Genomic DNA, 19,063 nt, shown 5'->3' on the forward strand with positions numbered 1-19,063 from the left:
GAGGGGCTGGGGCAGCCAAGCTGGAGTGCAGTGCTGGCAGTGTGATGAAGCTTTGGTCAGGCACCAGGAGAGGAGCCTGGTTTAAGAAATATTTTAAGAATTTGGCTGCAGTCAGGTTCCTTGCACTTAACTGTGGCTCTGAAGTCATGCCCTGCTGTCAGGTCATAGATGTGTAAGAGCGGTAGTGTTAAGATTTTTGCAGAGCCGTTAAGTTTTTTGATGTCTCTAAATCTAGATGGTCACCAGGACAGAGGGTCAAATTGATGACTCTCTAATTGGTGGCAATGCCTCTGCTGAAGGTCCTGAGGGAGATGGAACAGAAGCCACGGTCATCACTGGTGTTGATATAGTAATAAACCACCACCTTCAGGAAACCAGCTTTACAAAAGAATCCTACAAGAAGTACATCAAGGACTACATGAAAGCGTAAGTATTGGTAGGCTTTTTCTTTAAATGGGATTGCAAAATTTTTAGGTCACTGAGATTTTAAAAACAGTGTTGAACTTTATTCCTAGTAGGTGTTAGTTCAGATACAGGTGCTAAACTGTCAGTGAACTTCAGTAATGTCCTAATACTTGGCAAAACCAGCGCTCTAAAGAATTGATATTGGGATATCTAAGTTTATCTTGGCTGAGGCAGAGGACCTGATTGTGTGCTTTGGATGTTATTTGTAGCCTTGCTGTTTTCTTTTGGATGCCAAATGTTCATGTGGAAGTGTGTGGGGTGGTGAAGAAAAGCTTCATGAAGCTTTTCTAGCTTGACAACTCAAATGTCCAAAAACAATGTGTGAATGGGACTTTTTGCTAATTCAAGGTATAACTTCTGTTGCTCACAATTCAATGGTTTAGTATTAAAGTTGAAAACGCTTTGTTAATACTGATGGATAGTACTCCTGGTGCTGTGGAAATGGCTTGCTAATTTTTGTTTACCACTAGCTTAGAAGTAAAATGAGCTTGGTATGAGTGGCAGGCACTGTTCTGCTAATTCACTAGCAAAATCAAGTTAAAATCTGGGGGCTTGGAGAGGGAGAAAGGCAGCAAAACCAAACAGTTTGACTACTAGTAACTCTTTCTGTTATGATGTGATGCTGCACTGTGAACTTATTAAGCTAGAATGTGTTTTCAGAGCTTTTTTTTTCTTCCAGAATCAAAGCCAGACTTGAGGAACACAAGCCAGAGAGAGTAAAGCCTTTCATGACAGGGGCTGCAGAACAAATCAAACACATCCTTGCAAACTTCAAAAACTACCAGGTAATGAAACTTATGTCTCCTTACAGTAGTGTTGCAGTGATACATGTAGCGATTGGTTCATCTGCTGACCTAGCTTGTTGAGAGTTTTGAGGGCTCCTGTTGTGAGGACATCTAACTTGCTCTTCTCTGAGAGTATTAGGGGCTTGGAGAGTCACAGAGGAGAAACAGAAAAAGACTCTTGGGTGTTTGGGGATCTCACTTCAGCTTGCAGTGCTTGTAGATAACTATATTTGTAGTTATCACCATTTAGGAACTGCAGAGTTAAAGACATGAAAGGTGGATCACTTTGGCCACTGCTGTGTCTTACTCAGCTGTTCATAGCAGTGGTAAAGTTATGTGATACTAAAATGGACAAGCTGCAGAAGGCAAAATCTGTGCAGCTGGTCAGGGAGACTTTTAAACTGAACTTGGAGATGTTATAGCTTGCTTGTATAAAAAGGAAATTTCTCCTGGAAATAGGTCATTAAATGTCTCAGTAACGCATTTCTGTGAAGTTCTTTGTAGGAGAGAACATGAATCCAGACGGTATGGTGGCTCTCCTGGATTTCCGTGAGGATGGTGTGACGCCATATATGATTTTCTTTAAGGATGGCTTAGAAATTGAGAAATGTGTAAGTACTGGCTTGAACTGGATGAATGTGCCTCACTACATGATTAGCTCTTTCAATGCATCACTTGTTCTGTCGTATCCCTGTTCAAGTTATCCCCTGCCAGTTCAAAAACTGAAAGCTCATGCAAGTACAGCCTAATTGCTGCTTTGTGTTACACGAAGTGGCTGAAACTTCTCTTGTATTCTATTAAGTTATACTAAAAGAGAACATAGTTTCACTGCAATGATTCGTGGTGACTTAATGGCCAAGAAATGCAGAAAGAATTGCCTTGGTGAGATGTGTGTAATTGGTAATGGTTTTAAACTATTAAAGTTGACAATAGTGCCCTGAAATGGAGCACTCTACTTTAGAGCCCTCTTGTGGAGGTTAATTCTGAAGTATCTTACATGGTCATGTTCCATCTTCTTTTGCTTAATCTGATGCCCTTATTTTGTTATCCAATAACCATCTGTTTAAATATTGCCCTAAATTTGGGAACATGGTAATACTTGATGGAGTACTTAACCTTATTCTATCTAGAATCCCCAGTAGCTTGAGCTCAGACAGCTCCTGTGGTCTGCTTTAAGTACCTTGTGTTAGAATGTGGTTGCAAAAAAACAGTATTTGGATCCCAACACTTGCATTTTTTGGCTTATTTGGAGAGCTGTGGAACTCACTGCAGACAAGCAGAGTGGGATCACCAGTTGCTTTGCACAGTCATTGTGGACTTATGAAGTCTGTTTATAGCCAGCTAAATTTATCTGTAAAGCCTCTTTCAGGCTTTCTGGTATGCAAGTCATGTAAAGATGAACCAACTTCTAATGTGAAGCAGGAGCCTCGCTAAAAGAACACTTGTAGTAGCCAAAACAGACACACTGCTTCCTGCAGCTTGACTGAAGGGTGATGTCTGTCCTGGGCCCTAGAACAGGCGGTCACCTGGAAGGTACCTTCTCAGAGCAGAAGCTTGTGTGCATCTCCCTTGCTTGGGTAGGCCTTCTGGATGTGTAGCTTGGTAAAAGAGTAGAAGTAGGGTGTTCCAGTGGGCAAAAGCTGTTCTGGCTTCTGGGTACAGATCTTGTAAGATAGCACATATGTTGTAAGCTTTAGTACTTGTTTAGGCTGTGCTCTTACTTGAGAGGAAATCTGAAACTTGGTGTGTCAAGCAAAAAGGGTGTCAATGAGTATCCTGTCTGGCATGCTCAGCGGCTGATGCCAGTTGCTCTGTAGGATTATAAAAATGATCAGCATCCTTTGATAGACCGTGAGCACTTTTCCTGTTGCTCTCTGGTTTGCACTAAGATGCAAAAATAACTTCCTTGCGCTTTCTGCCTGCCTGACTATGGCAGCTCAGATTGAATTAGGGAATACACAGATAAGTTACAGAAACTTACTGAGACTGTCATGACCTTGAACTAACACTTGCTACTTTCGTTTCAGTAACAAATCAAACAGTATGGTTTTGGATCACTTGTCTTCATAGCTGGCTGCTGTTTCTTCTTCATTGGCACAACACCAGGAATTGGCAATGTCTAACAACGGGACTGATGTCATCTTGAGTTTCATTCACTTATTTTGACCCTGATTTGGAGTGGAGGCATTGTTTAAAAAAAAAAGAAAAAAAACCCCAAGCATCTGTCATGTAGGTTGTCTAAAATAAAACTCATTTAAACCCATCCTAGGTGATGCCTTTTGGTCTAGTGTGTTTCTTCGGGTGACTTGCAGGAGAGGTTGCAGCAAGGTGTTTGTCCAAGGATTTGGTGCTGTCAGTGGTATAGCCTGGTCCTAGCGCACTACAACTCGAGTGTCTCCAGACAGACTTCATGCAGTTTCTGCCTGTGGCATTTGGCATACAAGAGCAGGCTGAGGGAATAAGGCAAAGCCCAAGAAACATCATCATAATGGAGTGGACCACCTTCATCTTTGAGGATTGCACAGAGACTTATCTCTGGAAGAGAGAACCAAAAATCCACAAAACCCAGAATGGAATATGTGCTACTCAAGCTTAGTGCTGGCTGAACTTCTTGGTCAGCCAAGGATACCTGAGTCTGTCCTCAGCTGTAGTATGACTTCAACATCAAGGTAGGAGGATGGATGGAGCAGGAGTCAACAACCAGCACTCTGTCCGAGCCCAGGTACTGGGAACATCGCAGGGAGAGGGTGAAACTTCTAGCTTTTCCAGCACAGCCTGGCTGTGGTACTAGCTCCTTTTGTATTTTACAGCTATTCAGGAATCAAGTTGCAGGATTTGGGATTTTTCTGTACTTGGGGAGAGAAATGTTGGAACAGCCTAGCCCTGTCCTAGGCTTATTATGAAGCAGGTGTGTGTCTGAGCTTGAGACTTAGCTGAGTATTTGTAACTTGCTGTTCTGCTGTGTTCCTTGTTAGGAAATGCATCCATTTGACAGACCTTGGGCAAACAGCCGTTGCTTCTCTGGTTCTTGCTGAGATGTAACAGTAACGGGTTCCTTGTGCTTTCTACCTGCCTGACCTCGTGGCAGTCTGGATTGAGTAAAAGGACACAAACGCCTTCACAGAGCCCCAACTAGGGCTGAGGGGCTTGGTGTTGCTGCTGACAACACAATTGTGTCTGCCTCAGCAGGGACGGTGCCTTGGATTGCAAATTGTTAACTTATTTCCTCCTGCAGTGTTGGCAGAGGTGTAGGAGGTTAAAGTGCCTGAAAGAGGAGGGCATGACCCCCTTGCCAACTGTTAATCTGTGAGGCCTCAGGCTTCCACTTCCAAGTTCTGGCATCTTTCCTGTTTTGTGTCACTTGTTGGCCCCTAGTGCTGCAGGGCTGAGGTGGAGGTAGGTTTCTGCAGGGGTGAGATAGATGTAGCAGTCGGCTGGGAGGAGTGAGATACTGCCTGTAGAGGTGGGAGCAGAGTGTGCTCTAGTTATCTTGGAGGTTCCTGTCTGGCTTAAACACCTTATTTTAGTTCTGTGGGAACTTCATTTACATACCTTTCTTTCAGCTTTCCCAAGAAACCGTCTTGGACCAGCTGCACTTGTGGCTGAGGTACAACTCTGGTGTAATCTGAGCAATGTAAATTAATGCTGCTCTGACTTCACCCAATGGGGCTGAAAGGCAGAGAGGCAGGTCCAAAGTCTAAATAAAACCACGGTGAGTCAACTCTTGCTTTCCTTGTAGAGGATTTGTTTAATGGGGCCAGGTGAGGATGTCATCTTGCCTTTCCTGTTGCATTTTTGTTAAAAACTGAGAGCCTTAAAGGAAGGGCAGAGTAAGCACTTGCTTAGTTTGAGACTAATACTTCTCACTGGGGGAAGTAGTATGGGCAGGGCAGTGCTTGCATGGCCATGCAGCCCCTCATCTGGCTCTGCAGCCCCTAATACTGCCAGCTACCACTTCCAGTGAATCAAAGTGTTTGAGTGGAGCTGGAATCCAGGAGTGCAGCTTTTCCCCCTGCCTGGCTGTTTGGTTATGCTGAGACTGGGAACAAACCTGAAGCAAATTGCTGTGTGGCAGCTGCATACAAATGATGAGGTGCTGCTTTGAAAAGCAGGTGCTTAAAAGCGGGATGAGCACAGCTTTGCTCTTGGGTTGAATGGCTTATGGCAAATTGTGTGCCATCCTGTCTGTACTCCAGACTAATTGGGATACTTAATTGGTGTGTGAAAACATGCTTAACTAGTGGGTTACATACTCGTATTAGTCTAGTGTGTTTTTTCTGCATGCAGAGCCTCTGATGGGAAGTGTCAAGTCTCCTGTCAGCCTGTTGTAAGAAAGTGTCAGTTCAGAGGCTCTTGAGATGCAGGATTTTGTTCTGTTCATCTCTCCATCAGGCTGCAAGAGAAGCAGTTTTGCTGTTGGCTGCACCGTGCTTCCCAAAAATGTATTGCTGCCTTCAGTTTCTCAGGGACAAGGGCAAGTCTTGCTGCTCTGCGGTGTCAGGCCTGCCTGACACTGGGGAGGAGAGGTTAAACCACACTTGATGGCAGGGAAGGACCATGGTGGTGGCAAGCAGCAGTCTTGGCCACACTGCTGTGGTAGCTGCCTGCAATGGAGGCAGGGTGGTGGAAAGTCAGGATCCAGCTCCTTGTGTTGGAAATTCCTGTGTGCTATTAAGTAGGAGGCCTGTGGCTGGTAAATGCACTTGTCAACAGTCCGTGAGGCAACTCTGAATTGGAAGTGAAGTCACTGTATTTCCTTGTAACCCGATTCCTCCTTTTCTGTTCCCTCTTCATTTCAAGCAGCTGTTTTCTGGGGCTGAAAAGCTAAAGTGATTTGAGAAGGCAAGGCTTCATACTGTGGTAAGACTAAAGCTTTGGAGTTACTAAACTGATAAAAATCCCCCATCATAACAAATTACCCTGGTACTGCTTAAGCACAGCCTGAACTGAAGGACAGCTTTTAAACCTATCTGCATCTTGTTTTATAACATGTGCTTATCAGGCTTGTATCTTGCATTCCTGGGAAGATACTTTCTGTGGCTGGAAGGGCTGTGGGGCTGGGAAGGATCCAAATAGCTTTTCCCCCCTGAGCCTCACAGGGCGTGTTAAGCAGCTGGGTAGAAACCTCTCCTCTGCTGGTTTGCATCTCAACCTTGCATGGGGCCAGGAGGCTGCTGCTGCACCCACCATGAACTGGCTGCTAGCAGGGGGAAGAAGGCTGATTGCTTACAGAGAGGGGAAAAAAAACTGGCTCCCTTCTTAGTTTCGTATTTTTTGTGGTTAAGGGAGTGATGTCTTGGGGCTGGAAGAAACAGCTGCTGCACTGGGCACATATTCCCACAGTCCTTGGCTTTTACCTTCCCTCCCCCTCAATGCCTGCTCTGTCTCCTGGTTTTGCAGCCCCAGCTGAGTCTTGCCCCACCTACAAATCCACTTTCTTTTTTTTTTTTTCCCCTCTCAAATAATCCCTGCAGCATCTCCAGCCCACGGCCTGTGTGTGAGGGGGTTCAGCCAAGCACTGGCAAAAAAAATCCTACCTCCTGTGGGCCAGCAACCACACTGCTAACATCTGAACAGTTCAGCAGCAGCTTGTTGCTCCTTGCCTGCCTGCTTTGAGGAGAAAGGGTGCAGGCTTGGATGTTCATGCAGTGGAGGAAACATCTCGTGTATGAGGAGAGGTGCTGGTGAGGCCATGGGGAGCTAGATGCCCCTGTTGCCCCCTCTTAGCTACCCAGCTGAGCTAGCCCAGCTCCATCCCTTGGCTTTGGCTCCTCACTATGGGCAAGGGGTGGATGACAGAGCCTGGGTGGGCAATGATCCTGGAGCCTTGTGCAGCCCTCAGCTTCAGCACAAGGAAGGAAAACCTGCAAAGGCAAAATTTTAAATGAATAGATGTAGGGAACAGTTGGGTTTTGTTTTGTTTTGTTTTTTTCCATGTGGTTTAGCTCAAGGCCAGGAGGGACTTAACTGTAAGCTTAAGACATTGTTGTCAGAGAAGTAAAATTAACTTTTTGTTTTAATATTTAGAAAAAAATAAAGCTGCAACTTGCTTCCTTCCCTCAGCAAGTCTCTGACTGTTGCGCTGGCTCAGGCCTGCCTGCTGCAGTCCTGGCTGTGTTTTCAGCAACAAGAGCATAGGGAGGATGCTTTTATTAAACATCAATGGTATCTGCATCAAGATACCTCTGCTTTTTTGCATGTTGCTGCTGCCTTGGAGCAGGTAAGTTGTCTCCGTCTCCTCCTGTGGACCTCTGGCTCTGTTTCAGTTCTGCAGCTGCTTCCCTGGGATGCAGCTGCTGTTGTACACCGGAATGTTTCACCCTGTACCAGCCAGCAACTAAATCTCCATGGCACCGCTAGCCTACAGTGGGAGAGCAGCAGTTAAAACACCATTTTCATTTAGCTCAGAGATAAATGTCTTGGTAGGAGGAAAAAAAACCTAGCCAAGCCTGAAAGTCTGCCATAAACAGCACAAAATGCATTGCCAGGAGTGCAGCTGTGCTGGTTTGTTGTCCCAGTGCCTTGGTTGCCTTTTGGTTGAAGCTGGAAGCTGTTGTGCAAAGATCACAGCCAAGGGGTTGTGGCCAGGCCTGGGGGAGGCTTTTTTTTTTTTTGGTGCCAGTAAGTGCTGGTAAGCCTGGAAGTGTGTTTGATGCCAGAGTGTGGTAGGATGTCGAGGATGCACATAGCTGCTGGGTGTTTTGAGCCATTAGAGCTGCAGTCATCACCTTCCAGTTGTGACAGAAAGGAGCCAAAATACTTTTAAACTGAGGCTGGGAGGCCTTTTTTAGACTATTTTGGTGGGTGATACCAACTTTGCTATTGAGGCAGTGGCTGAGTACAGTGAGAAAAATGAGTGATGGTTTCTTCACAGCCCTGTTGTTATCCTGGGAGCCAACAGCTTGGATTGACCTCCCTGTCTGTGACCAGCAGCAGCAAGAGGAAGCACTGCTGGCATTTTGGAGACCAGCCTCTTTCCTCCCATCCTCAGCAGGGTGCAGGCATGCTGGCAGTCCTGCTAAAGCAGTGCATCTGTTTGATTTTTAAAAGGGAATGTCCAAAAAATCATGTCCAGGAAGGACTTAAGGATTAGCTTCCCACATTTTTTGTAATAGTTGAGAAAAGGCCATGTAAAGCTGGATGCTCCCTCCCTACTTGCTGTGGGTGCTCAGCTAACAAAACCCCACTTACTAGTGGAATAGTCTGGTTCAAGGGCTGAGGGTCATCTCTACCTACAGCTGTGTCAGCACCTGAGCTGGGCCCCCTTGGCCCCTCCAGTTCAGGCAGGGAAGGATGATTTCTCTGCCTCCTGCAGCTGTGTGGTTGCTGCAGGTTGCAGCCATAGAACTTCCTGCTGTTGCTGATGCTTGGTCAAGCTGCTCACAAAAGGCATATGAGAGGGTTGGCACAACCCTTCACCCATCAGTTTTGGCTGCCCTGGCCTGGCAGGCACCTCCTGGCAGCATGTGCTGTCCAGCTCACCTGTTGTGGTGGGGCTGAGAGTGCTTTGACCCCCATAAACCCACCTGATGTTTAAGCTGAAAGGGTAAGAGAGCAGCTGCCCACAAGTAGAAGGGTTTCATGTTCACAGCTACCTCGCTTACTGTGGGCCAGGCAGCTTTGGGAAGGACACGCAGGAGGAAAATCTTGTGGCTGGGGGTGATTGAGCTGGTGTCCCCTGCATGGATACAGCCGTTGCTGCTTGCAGCCTCTCCCATCACTGGGGTATAAATAGCTTCTTCCCAGGGCTGGGATGGGCCAGGCAATGGAGAGAGGCTCTGCAAGAATGCACACTGGGTTTTATGTGAACCTCTCTGGAAAAAAAGATGAACTTAAATTAGATGTGTGAAGCCTGGGGTGGGTCAGTCTCATTTCTGGCCCCCGCCCAGTGCTATCAATCCTCCCACCCAGACTGGTGGGACAGCTGGATGGATGCAGGCGTAGACCCAGGCAGCTGAGGAAGGACTCTCCATTGTTTCCTTTGTCGCTTTTAATCAAGGCTTTGCCCTTGCCTGTTCCTCTGGTGCTCAGTACTTGGTTATCTGTCCCACAGTTGCTGAAAGCTCTTCCCTGCCTCTGGAGGTGCTCAGGTCTCCATGGAAATCCCACTCTTAAGAATGAGCTCCAAAGGTAAAATTTGTTAATGGATTAGAGGGGAAAAGAAACAGTTCTTCTCTTCCTTTCTAGCTTGGAAACCAAATACTGCAGATTCTCCCTTCTATTCATTTGCCTGTAGTTGCAAACATACTGGCTGCAAAACCCCAAGCCCCTGTGTGATGCTGTCAGGAGCAGAAAGCTCCTCTCAGATAGCTGCACTCCTCCAAGGGACACATTTTGGCTGAGGTACTACTCCTATGACCAGTACCAAGCAGCCAAGCGCTGGGAAGGAGAGCAGGGTTGCTGTATGTTCAGCTGCTGGTGCTTGAATCTTGCTCATGGCACAAGCCCTAGGTGTGGTTAGCTGAAGCGATGCTCAGTGGCACCTGTGTTCATTGACTGCTCTGGCTTAGAAGTGCCTCATGTTTCCCATCCAAAGATATTTATCAGTTCCTTATTCCAAAATGCAATTAACTCAAAAATGTTTTGAGTTTGAGAGCTGAAAGTGGAAGAGTTTAACCTTCTTGATCCAGACAAGAGATGTGAACCTTAAGACACCTGCTTCAGCACCAGGTGCTGAGCTCTTCTGGAATGGGCCTTTTTTGAGCTTTCCTGTTGGAGTTTGTCATCTTTGTGCAAATAATTAAACATGCTCTGAGAAAGGCTGACTGCACAGCTTAGTAGCCACACACAGCCTTGGTTAGGAGAGCCACGAGTCCTCCAGACCTGCCACTGGTATGAGAAAAGGGGTGGGTTGTACCCAGCCACAGCTTTTTGAAAAGCTCAAGAAGCAAAGCTGTCTTCCAGGTGAGCCTGGAGCAACAGCTTGGCTCTGCTACTGTGTTGGTGAGAAAAATGATTTGTTAGGAGTCAGTAAATACAGCAACTAATGAAAATGCCATCCTGGTGACAGGGACATGTGAACGTGGGTGGGCATAGCTGACATGTGCAGGAGGTACGTTCAGCTGGAGCCAACTCCAAGCAGCTGGTGAAGACAATGTGCAGCTGACTCAAAGCATGGACGACTTTTAGGGAGCATCCACTGGGATCACAGAAGCTAGTGGACTCTGATGCCACTCCAAGTTCTGTGTTAAAGACATGCTGTCAGCAGGAGAGGTCTTGTAGCTGCACAACTTTCTGCTGGCACGCAGCTAATACTCGCCCTTGGTGCTTTCTGCTCCCATTCCAGCTCCTCTGGGCTGGCTGCAGGCAGGGCTGCAGAGGAAGCAGGCAGCAGTGGAGGCAGGCAGATTTTAAAGCTGTGAGGTGGCAGGGTGGGAAGCAGGAGAGCGCTGGGACCAGTCTGTCCCATGGTGGGTTCACATCCACCCCCCTTCCTCATGTAGCAGTGGCAGCCCCCAGGCTCACAGGGATGTCACTACTGGGGCAGCTGCATTGCTGCCACCTTGCATCACCTCAGGCCCATGCTGGTACCAACTGGGCTTAGCGAGTATGAAATTTCTTTTATGGCTCAAAAGAACTGGTAATTTGGGAGAAGTAATGCTAGATGAGACACACTTTAATTTAGTGGCATTTAGCACACTGATACTTCTGCTAGTGCCTATGGGACCCACTTGTGGACCAATGTTTTGACCACTGTTGTTTAAGAACAGCTGCATGAGCAAAGAGTTCATCAGGGAGCAGAGACAGCAGCACATGGGAAGACCAGGAGGGAATCAGTGTTCATCACTGCTGCAAGTTCAGAGTTTAAATTGATCCAAATGTGGGGGCCAGGGAATCAGACTTGAATGCCTACAAGCCTCCTCCTCCTCCTCTCTTTCGGCAGATGGCAGTACTGCTGACACCACTTGCTTAAGGTCTCCTTGCAGAACAAGCGGAGCTGGAGAGTTTTTGCTGGTTATCACAGGCTGGATCCAAAGGAGGTTGCCCCAAATGCCAAATGTTCTTTGCAGCCTCACATGAAGCTAGACCAGTCCCGCAGTGCTTTGAGCTACTGCAGAAGGGAGAATGTGGGGCCTAGAACAGCATGTCTACCCTGCTGCTTCTGCCTCTGGGATGTGCTGCAACATCCATGGCTTGGTGGCAGACTGGATGATGACTTGCCAATGGCACCTAACAACTCCATCTCCATCGTTAAGGTGCACTCCCACCAGACAGGAGCCAGCAGAGTCCTTGAACACACAGTGCAGGCCCTGAGGTTGGTACAGGAGAGCATCTTTCATCCCCTTGGTCAGCACCCCTGCAGGCTCATTGTGCCCATGACTCATTCCACATGGATTTTGTGGTTGCACTTGGGGCTAAAATTCCAGGTGTAGCCTAACAATCTAGAAGGCCTTCAAAATCACGCACAAAGCAGGCAAAAAAGTGCTTCACAAGATGCCTGACCTCTGGACTGTCCATTGGCTATCTTTTCTTAGTTTCTCCTGCCATAGCATTTCCTAGTTCCATTTTTGAAATGGAAGTTTCCTCACTGTCCTGTTTTCCTTTTATCTTGGAAGACCGGCACTTTTCTAGAGAAGGCTGCAAGCAAAACCTTGGCCTTCCTCAACCTTCCTGTTGCATGTTGGTTCAAAACTCCACTGCTCATTTACTTCTGGCACTCTCCATGTGTTTTTATGATGCCCATAAAAATTATATTTTTTGTAAAAAACATAAACTCCATAAAAAATGGTGTGCTCTGTACACTTTCCATTACTCCTAAGTAGAGCCTATTTACTCTGTCCAAAGGCACTCCACAGATCAATAAAATACCTACTTCACTTAGATCTTCTGGCATTTCACACTGACTGATTACATCCCTCTCAACTGAAGACAAATTATGAAGCAGTAAACCCATAAAACTAAAACCGCAAGCAGAGCCAAAATACTTTTCTGCTAAGCTAATTTTGCTGGGAAGCACACTAAAGGTAACCTTCTCCCTCTGAAACAGTACGGTCATTTTTACCTGTGGCATTGAGTTACAACACCACTGAGTCAGGATTGCATGACATCCCTTTGCACAGTTTCAGAAGACCACGTGAGGAGCAACACAAGGGGGAAGCTGACCTACACTTTCTAGGTACCTTAGCTGCTCAAACAAGACAAAAATGTAACAGAGGAGCCCAGCTCATGGACAGCAAGAGTTCTCATCCTACATCCTTGTGAACACAAGTCTCCAGAGGACTCGAACAGCATAAGGACAGCAATGTGTGCAGGCTGTGGCTATGGCTGGGGAGAACATAATGTACTGTAGCAAGACACAAAGGCTGTCGTCCTGGGTTCCTCTCAGCATCCTCACAGATATCTCCCGCAGCTGTTGGCAAGCTAGGTCCTGCTCACATAGCCTGCGGAGACAGGAGTCAACAGCAATATTTATGAAAGAACATGATTTGGTTTTAAAAAAGACTCTAGTAGTCCATCTCCTAGGAACTGGTCAGTTCATGCCACGGAAAGCTGAGCACCAGCAGGAAGTGTATCTGTAGAGAGATACTTACACAAACAATTCTAGAAAAAGTGAATTGAGCAAAATTAAAATGTGTGACATGCATAAGGGGTCATAGTTGTTTTACAAACCTCTGAAGGCATTTGACTCTGCTCTGAATCTTTAAGTGCTTCCAAGTGGACCAAGAATGGAATGTCTGCTTTCATACAGACCTGATTATTTTACTGCTATTTGCAAAAGTGATGCACACATCTGAAGGACCTGAAAGAATGTGACAGTTGTGCTATAAAATCTCACCTTCTGCTACATTTACAGGTATACTATTGAGTTTTCTCCCCACTCTGTTTTCTTTGCTCTTTTTTCAAGATAAAAGCTTTGAGACTATAATTAAATAGTCCTATGCCATCGCTCTCCTGTTCCCCTGCAAAAAGGATGCTGAATAGACAACCCTTGCAATGTGCATTTCAAAAATGGGAGAACAGAGACACAGACACATTACCCAATCTTCCCCAAAACACATGGAAACCCAGTGGCAAAGTCAGCAACAAAATAAGTATGCTATCTCAATCACTACATGTGTTCAGTCAATAATGTAGAACATTGTGTGGTAAAAATTAAAATAATGCTTTTATTGATATGCTTAAACATAAAACATAGGTAACATCATAAAAAACAGAAGATAAACAATTCTTTGACATAGCTAATAGCCAGACATTTTTTTTTTTTCTCAGTAATCACCTGGAGGGGACTGTCATCTTCCCACTGACTTGTGTACCAAACAGCCTGTGCTTTAGGGGTTTTTTAAATGTGCTAATTTGTTCCCATCGAGTTTAAGGACTGTGATGAGCACCATGGTTGTGGATGTTTCTCCTAAAACCCCGATCCCAAAAGGAGCATCATGTCTGTTCCATCCAAACACTGCACAAAGGGTTGTGCATCTTTGCAGCCTTCCAGATGAAGCCCTGACAGATCCCAGCAGAAGTGAGGGTATTAACCCTGTTCTGCTGGAATGCAAACCCACAAAGTTATGGGTTCCTCTAGGACACGTTTTCCTTTGAAGTCATCGAGGCTTGGAAAAGCCCCAAAGCTATCAAGAAGAAGTAAGATCTGAACTCAAAAGATTTCTAATAAAGATAAATCCAATACAAGTTTATTCTATAAATATTTTTTTTCCTGTCAAAAGACAAAACACTTATAGAAACGTACAAGAAATATTCCTTGGGGAAAAAAAAAGAAGCTTAGGAAAATTACAAACTATCAGCTGCTTTAATTTAACTTAAGCCTTGCAGAATTGTGCTGTGCTCAGTCCTGTCTGTAAACCCACAATGATTCCCTCAGTGCAATCACTCTAATTCTCTCTTCGTAAACACTTTTGTTAATCACTCTTATCTTCTCCTTGGTAGTGTCTGTATTCTGGCTTCAGCTCCCATGTGTTTTTGTGGGTCCCCTTCACGTTGTAGATGCCTATTTCTCTTAAAATTTCTTTCAAGTATATCTGAAAGGAAACAAAAATTTAAATTATACAGGCAGGCAATTGCCAGTTTCTACATGACATCACACAGTCTGCTCAATCACATCAACTTGGTTCATAAAAACCCCTTGGTGGACAGGCGGACAGCAACGCTAGCTGATCAGCACTAATTTGTGCGATAATGACTTTGTGATAAGAGTCCAGCCCCCAGGCACTAGCAGGGATTGGAGCAGCCTGGGTGCAATGCCCCAGAGGCTTAGCAGGGAGCACGTGAGCCGCAGGGGTGACGGCTCCCGGGCAGTCCCTATGCAGCCCCGCTGGGGTGTGCAGAAGCAGGTCCTGGCTAGATGGATGCTCCAAGGGCTGCTGAAGCGAAGTGCCTCGGCGAGGGCGATGCTGAGGTTACTGCAGACCTGCAGCAGTTGCACCCACCCACGGGTGAGTTCACGGAGATGCTCCCCAGCTCCCATCTCAAGATGAGGCACTTGCAAAATTGAAGGGTGGAGATATGCCTGAGTTACCCCAGGTGTTAGACAGACAGCTGGTCTAAAAGTCTGTGTGCCGTTATGCTTCTCACACAACTGTGGAGGAGCAGGGGTGTGGGCAGGCTTTCTGCCCTGGGAGCTCAGTGCGCCTGAGGGGCTCCCTGGGGCAGTGGGACACAGCCACTGTGCAGGTCTGTACATCACCCGTTATCTCACACATCTTCCTCCTGCTGGAATTTCTCCACCTGAGCTAGAAGCTCTTGGCTTTTCAGCTTCCTTGGGCTGGGATTATCTTGAAACTCCCTGACTTATTCATACCCCATCAAAACCCCAAGCTGTTGGGTTTTGTGCCATTTGGCAAAGCTTTAACCATTTTATGGTGGCCTCCTTTTTAGAGAGCTGAGTAGGTACCAGGGAATTTTCTAATATACTCAAATATTAAGGCTAGGAAGAGAAATTAAGAAGAAAAAAAACCAAAACTATGATAACCAGTACTATAACCTTCGACACAAGACAGCTCACCAATATCGCCCTCCTTTACTCTTTAGAATAAACACCAGTAATTTCTTTCTTATTTTAAAGAGCTGTTTGCCTGCTTGTTTGTTTAAATATTAATCGGGTCTGACTTGAATGGATTGCCATGGCAACCGCAGACCACAGTTTAAGAATCCCCACATTAAATTAATAATTGCTTTAGTTTGAGTGATTTAATGCTCTTTGAGTGTGTATATTGAACTGGAATTACTGGAACCCTTGTATTTTCTGTATTTACAGTTCCACTAAGCAAAAATATCAACATATTCCAACTTGTAAAAAAAAGCACAAATATTTGTGGATGACACAGGAAAAAAAGAAAAGCTGATTGCCCAGTCTCTTTCTTACACTCTTCCCATTTTTTGCTAAATGGAAAAATTGTGAAATAAATAAGTAGTATGTTCTTAGTCAGTAAAAAAGCCTCTTTTAGAGAAACCGATTGTTTCTCTTGCCAGGTACATATCATAAATTTACAAAGCAAACCAATCTGGATCCCACACTAATGATGATACTGCGTTTGGACTCACATAGGAAAGTAATTCTTAAGACTCTATCTTGAAGCAATCAAGGTTGTTTTGTCATTTTGTCCAACAAGTAGACAAGTCTGCATAACAGACTGCATACACAAACTAGTTTCTTAGGGTGTTGTCTTCGACCAAAGCGGCTGTGCACAGGAGCCGGGCGCGGAGGGGGGTGTCATTTTGCACTGCGGGGATGCCTCTTCAGTCCTTGAGGGTTCACAGCGCAAACCCCAGCAGGTGGCAGCAGGAGATCAATACACATCTCTTAACACACCTTTCTGCATCTCCTCTATTGCAGAGATGCTCTCATTATTTGAGAGTCAGGTGTCTAAGACAAATGTGCTCACTGCAATAGCAATTAATATGCAAACAGGTTTGATGATGGCACTCTTGTTGTGCAATGCATTTTTTAAATGGTGATGAAAACATGTGAAAAGGGATTTCTATATATATGTGTAGATGTGTATACCTGCATATCCACTGCTTTGTTTGCAATCCGGACTGGCACTGAGAGGCACTTCAAAAGATGGCAGAGTGGGTGGAAGAAACACACTCACATTCAAGCTTAAATTCTGCACCAGACCACATGGACAGAGTAATGAGAATTGGAAAAAAAATATAATTGCACCTCATCCCATGAAGTACATCTCTATGCAGTTCCTGGGCTGAGACCTAGTCTGCATCTGGAAAGCCAGGTCACAAGGCGTGATGACGCCGAAGGGCTCAGGCAGAACAAAACCCACTTTGGCTGCATGGTCTGTGGCTTCTGGTAACATTTTGCACAATGCAGTTCTCATCTCATTATGTGCTCGTGTCTCTGAACCACCCACCCAGTTAAACAAAGGTTACTTTTAATTTCAACTGGTTTTCAGATCTAATTCCCCAGGCAGTTCTGCTTCCCTCTGGGCAAAACTTCTAAGAGTTTTGATTCAACATTGTAACAAAATTGAACAAAACCAACCCAAACAGAACAGCGAGGTAGCATCTCTGCCACAAGGGCGGGCACTTCAAGCTGGGACCGTGAACTGCGACCGTGAACTGCATCAACTGAGGATTTCCAACGTATTTTCACTTGGCATCTATGCTTCAGGGGGAAACAAGCAGCAGTGGTTTTGGGGAGGGCAGCTGAGAGCATTAACTCAAAAAAATCACTCTGCGGAGGCAGACAATACTGAACTCTTGGAGCGTTTAGACCATTACAGATCAGGGATAATCCTGCTGTACCGTACCACACTTGAGAGCAAGTGGCTTGATGAGATGAGTTCAGGGGATGTTATGATTTTTCCTGCAGCTTCACTTTTCCGTCTTTCAGTCTGCAGTGTTCTTCAAGATGTGTAGGCCAGCCTGGTACACTGCTCAGTCTGATATGGTATCATCAAGAGAAACTCCCCACTTCCTCCAGTGATGCCAAATACTGAATTTTAGAGCCTGGTGAGTGCTAACGAGGAGCCCACAATTTCTTCTCAGAAAGGGATTCAATATGTTTATACACATATAATCCTATCACAGAAGCTAATCTGTAGGTAATCTGTACATTTAAGGCATCCTCTGCTCTGTTACACCTTCCCTCATGATTTTTTCCACAAAAAGTGAATTATGGGATAAAAACCTCTTCTGAGAGAGGAGTTAACTTCCAAGCTCTGAAAACCCTTCTGAAACTTTGAGGGGAAAAGAAATCCCACCATCTTTAGGATAACCATTACTTCAAGCTGAAATAAAAGAAAACAATGCAAACAATCTACCCCATTTGGAAAAAGCACAGTTCATATTAGACCACTGGTTCCATTCTTCATAAATATCTGATTGCTCACATAAAAAGCACATTATATTCTCAGACATTAAGTCTAAATCTAGAATTACTTCAATATTTCCAGGGACCACTCGGTATTTACGTATGGGTAGGTGGCAACAGGTTTGCCTGCTACTGCAAATTGTTATTTTTCATTAAAAAGGAAAACAAATAAAACCAGGTTTCCCTAATATAATGGTAGTTCGCATTCAGAAAATACTTGCTTTGTGGTTTCATGATCACAAAATAAACATGTCAGCAACCTCCTGTGTAACATGCAACGTATTCTGTACCAAGGATTTTATTTACTATTTACATGTGTGAAAAATACCCTCATTTGTGTTACTTCACTAACAAAGATTTTGATTCCCTTGGAAAAATGTGTTTTAAATATCATTAGCCAGTGATGTAAGCACCTAGAACTTCATTTTAACAGAAGCTGAGGAGACAGCAGCAGCATTTTTTTCCTCACGTCTGAAAATAACCTCAACATTTAGAAACTCAGAGGAGAAATTACATACCCAGACAATCTTAGATACTATGACAGAAAATAAAGCAGTGAACACACAGCAGAGATTAATTAGCAGCCAACCTCTGCACAGCACAGGGAAAGCATACCTATTCACCTCTTGGCATTTTACATTTTTTGTCAGGTATAGCTGCTCTGTAAACAATAAAGTCACAGCGGGCATTAGGAACAGCTAGTTTATTTGCAGAAAAAAAGACAAAAGTTGCACACCAGAGGCTGAAGTCTGCAGCATCATGGATGCTCACATACAGAGCAAATGCTGGCTGCGCAGCAGGAACTGAGGGATATAGTATTTTTAAATGGAAAAGGATGCCGTTAGCAATTCCCTACAGAAGTTTATAATGGAAACCCAGATGGGAAATTACAATAGCTTTAGATGAGGGGTAGATGACACACTGAAAGACAGTTTTGAATTTATCACCATACTGGCTACTGAGTAAATGAAGAAATGCATCAAGAAGAGGATTGTGGTAATTTATTTTCTCAGGATATCTGGGTATGAGGAAACTGGATGGGCACTGACACCTACAGCAAAACCCCAGCCAGGAATTAACATGAAACCTCTAGCTCTGGCACACAGCTCAAAACTGAGACCACACAGCCCACTCAGGAGAAAAGGGTTGACTAACCTCAGGAGCCTCGCAGGACTTTTAGCCATCTGTAGAGGCTCAATTAAGAAACACAGATTCAAAGGCATAGCCCAAATAATGTGATGTTGGGTCAAATTAGTTTACAGTTTCCTTTTAACCTACCTGTATCACTACAATAGTTGAAAAAAAAGGGCTAGATTTGCTGAGATGAAAGTACACAGCACAGATCCACTATGCTACAGGCAGAATATATTCGAGAGCATATGTTGACAGCAGACATATATAGACAGGCATAGAAATTTATCATAAGCGCAATGAAAGTATTCATGTCAGGAGGTATTTTGCAAACACAGAATACAAAACTACCCTATACATGTAATCCTAGAACAAAAACTGGATTAATCTTGCACAACTT

At 44.9% G+C, this 19,063-nt stretch overlaps 2 protein-coding genes across 2 annotated transcripts in view; one reads left to right on the top strand and one right to left on the bottom strand.

Moving 5' to 3' along the window:
- The first annotated feature begins 235 nt into the window (after nt 1–235).
- TPT1 (tumor protein, translationally-controlled 1) lies at nt 236–3,518 on the top strand. Its single transcript, XM_010079223.1, has 4 exons — nt 236–426; nt 1,145–1,250; nt 1,745–1,861; nt 3,278–3,518. The coding sequence occupies exons 1-4, from the start codon at nt 236–238 to the stop codon at nt 3,278–3,280; spliced, it is 417 nt and encodes a 138-aa protein (XP_010077525.1). The 3' UTR covers nt 3,281–3,518.
- Nucleotides 3,519–14,104: 10,586 nt separating this feature from the next.
- GTF2F2 (general transcription factor IIF, polypeptide 2, 30kDa) overlaps nt 14,105–19,063 on the bottom strand; it is a gene marked incomplete at its 5' end in the record, with an annotated part of 83,639 nt that continues 78,680 nt past the window's right edge. The window contains one exon of the mRNA XM_010079244.1: nt 14,105–14,224. Within this exon, the coding sequence (XP_010077546.1) occupies nt 14,105–14,224 (120 nt within the window). The remainder of the gene's footprint in view (nt 14,225–19,063) is intronic.

Source organism: Pterocles gutturalis, unplaced genomic scaffold (genome assembly GCF_000699245.1).
Source record: "Pterocles gutturalis isolate BGI_N339 unplaced genomic scaffold, ASM69924v1 scaffold8386, whole genome shotgun sequence".
NCBI lineage: Eukaryota > Metazoa > Chordata > Aves > Pterocliformes > Pteroclidae > Pterocles > Pterocles gutturalis.